This window comes from Bison bison, unplaced genomic scaffold, assembly GCF_000754665.1.
Source record: "Bison bison bison isolate TAMUID 2011002044 unplaced genomic scaffold, Bison_UMD1.0 scf7180017864289, whole genome shotgun sequence".
NCBI lineage: Eukaryota > Metazoa > Chordata > Mammalia > Artiodactyla > Bovidae > Bison > Bison bison.
In genome coordinates this window covers 11,342,997-11,344,537 of record NW_011494861.1, presented here as the reverse complement: position 1 = coordinate 11,344,537, position 1,541 = coordinate 11,342,997, and the positions used below count along the sequence as shown (strand labels likewise).

Sequence of the window (1,541 nt, the reverse complement as noted above, 5' to 3'; positions counted from 1 at the left end):
GGGCCAGCTTGATCCCCACTCCTCACACCAGTGCCTGGATCGAGGGCCGTTTTGCAACTGAGAAACGGAGGCCCAGAGGAGGCCATGTGCCCGGGGCACTGCCAGCCATCGTGGGCTCCCCACCCAAGACCCGCCTTTCATCTGCCCCCAGAACCCTGGCCGGCTACTCAGCTCAGCCCCTCCTGGGCACTCAGGACATGTCGGGAACCTGAAGATGCCCACTGGCTAGGGACGTGCGGAGGGGGACGCCGAGCAGGACCCTGGCTTACCGGCCCCGAGGGTCCGCTCCGCTAGTCCTTCAGTCTAAGGCTTGCTCAGCACAAAGCAAGGGATAGAGGAGTTACACACCAGCGGCCGGGCACCCACACCGCCAGCTGGGCCTATGCAAGGTCCACCGGCGCCCAACACGCTTCCCCTTGGACACTGCTGCCCCTGATCCACTGTTCTCTCTCCCCATCCCCTCCTGGGTCCACCAAGCCACCCACCAGACCTCTCCCCAGACACTGGGGGCATGTGCCCACTGGCCTTAGCACCCAACATGCTTCCCCTTGGAGACTGCTGCCCCTAATCCACTGTCCTCTCTCCCTATCCCCTTCTGGGTCTACTGAGTCACCTACCAGATCTCTCCCCAGGTGCTTTTAGGAGCATGTGTCCATGGGCCTCACTAACCCCCGACTCAGCCTCAGGACAGTGTCCCAACAGGTGCTCCTCTGTGACACCACAACCCCCCTGCTCAGCTTCCCTTCACATCCCAGCAGCGGGCTGCATCTATCTATGGAACTGTCACCTCTGCTCCCTGCTGTGCTGCAGGTGCTGGAGGGAGGGTCCCAGGACCCCTCTGCTGCTCCCCCACCCTGGGCCATCACATCCCATGCCCCCATTTCACACCATCTCTCTCTGCCTTTGCCACGTCTGGACCACCAGCACACCCACACAACCCCTTAAGACTCTAAGCTCTTCTCCCCAGCCTCTGACCACTCACCCCTTTCAGAAGAAGCCACCCAGGGCCCGAGCACAGAGCAGATGGGAGTGCAGGGCAGGGGGCGGGCACGCAGGGCAGAGCCAGGCTGTGGGGGATGGGGCTGCGCTTGGAGGTAGGGGCCCTCACCTTCACTCTGCTGACTCCCAGCACTGCCGCTGCCGTAGCCGAAGCCAGGGTCCTGATATGCAGGCGGGAAGCAGGGCGGGGGCCCTGGGTACTGGTAGGGGTAGCCCTGACCCAGAGGCCAGGGGGCAGCCGGGTGGGGCAGTGGGGCCAGCGTGTCCTGATCAGAGGCCCCACTGGAGCCGCTGTTGAGGTTCAGGGCGGCAAGATCTGCGAGAGGGGAGGGCAGAGGGAGTGCGGGTGAGGGTGGGGAGGGCGGCCTTCCCTTCTGGGACTCCACTCCGCAGCCCCACTCACTGCTGCACAGGTCCCCGAAGACGTAGTAGCACTGCTCTGAGAAGGTGACCTTGTTGACTGTGTGCCGCAGGAAGCCACGCTTCAGCATGCTGCTGGCGTACTTGCGTGCCTCCCGCCGCTCGCGGAAGCCCTCCCGGTG

At 64.3% G+C, this 1,541-nt stretch overlaps 1 protein-coding gene across 1 annotated transcript in view; it reads right to left on the bottom strand.

The window, feature by feature from the left end:
• Positions 1-1,541, bottom strand: part of DVL1 (dishevelled segment polarity protein 1) — an 11,819-nt gene that overhangs the window by 1,510 nt on the left and 8,768 nt on the right. Inside the window, exons 13-14 of the mRNA XM_010850224.1 lie at positions 1,403-1,541; positions 1,109-1,315 (exon numbers count right to left, since the gene is read on the bottom strand). The exon at positions 1,403-1,541 is cut by the window's right edge and continues 1 nt beyond it. Coding sequence (XP_010848526.1) covers positions 1,109-1,315; positions 1,403-1,541 — 346 coding nt within the window. The remainder of the gene's footprint in view (positions 1-1,108; positions 1,316-1,402) is intronic.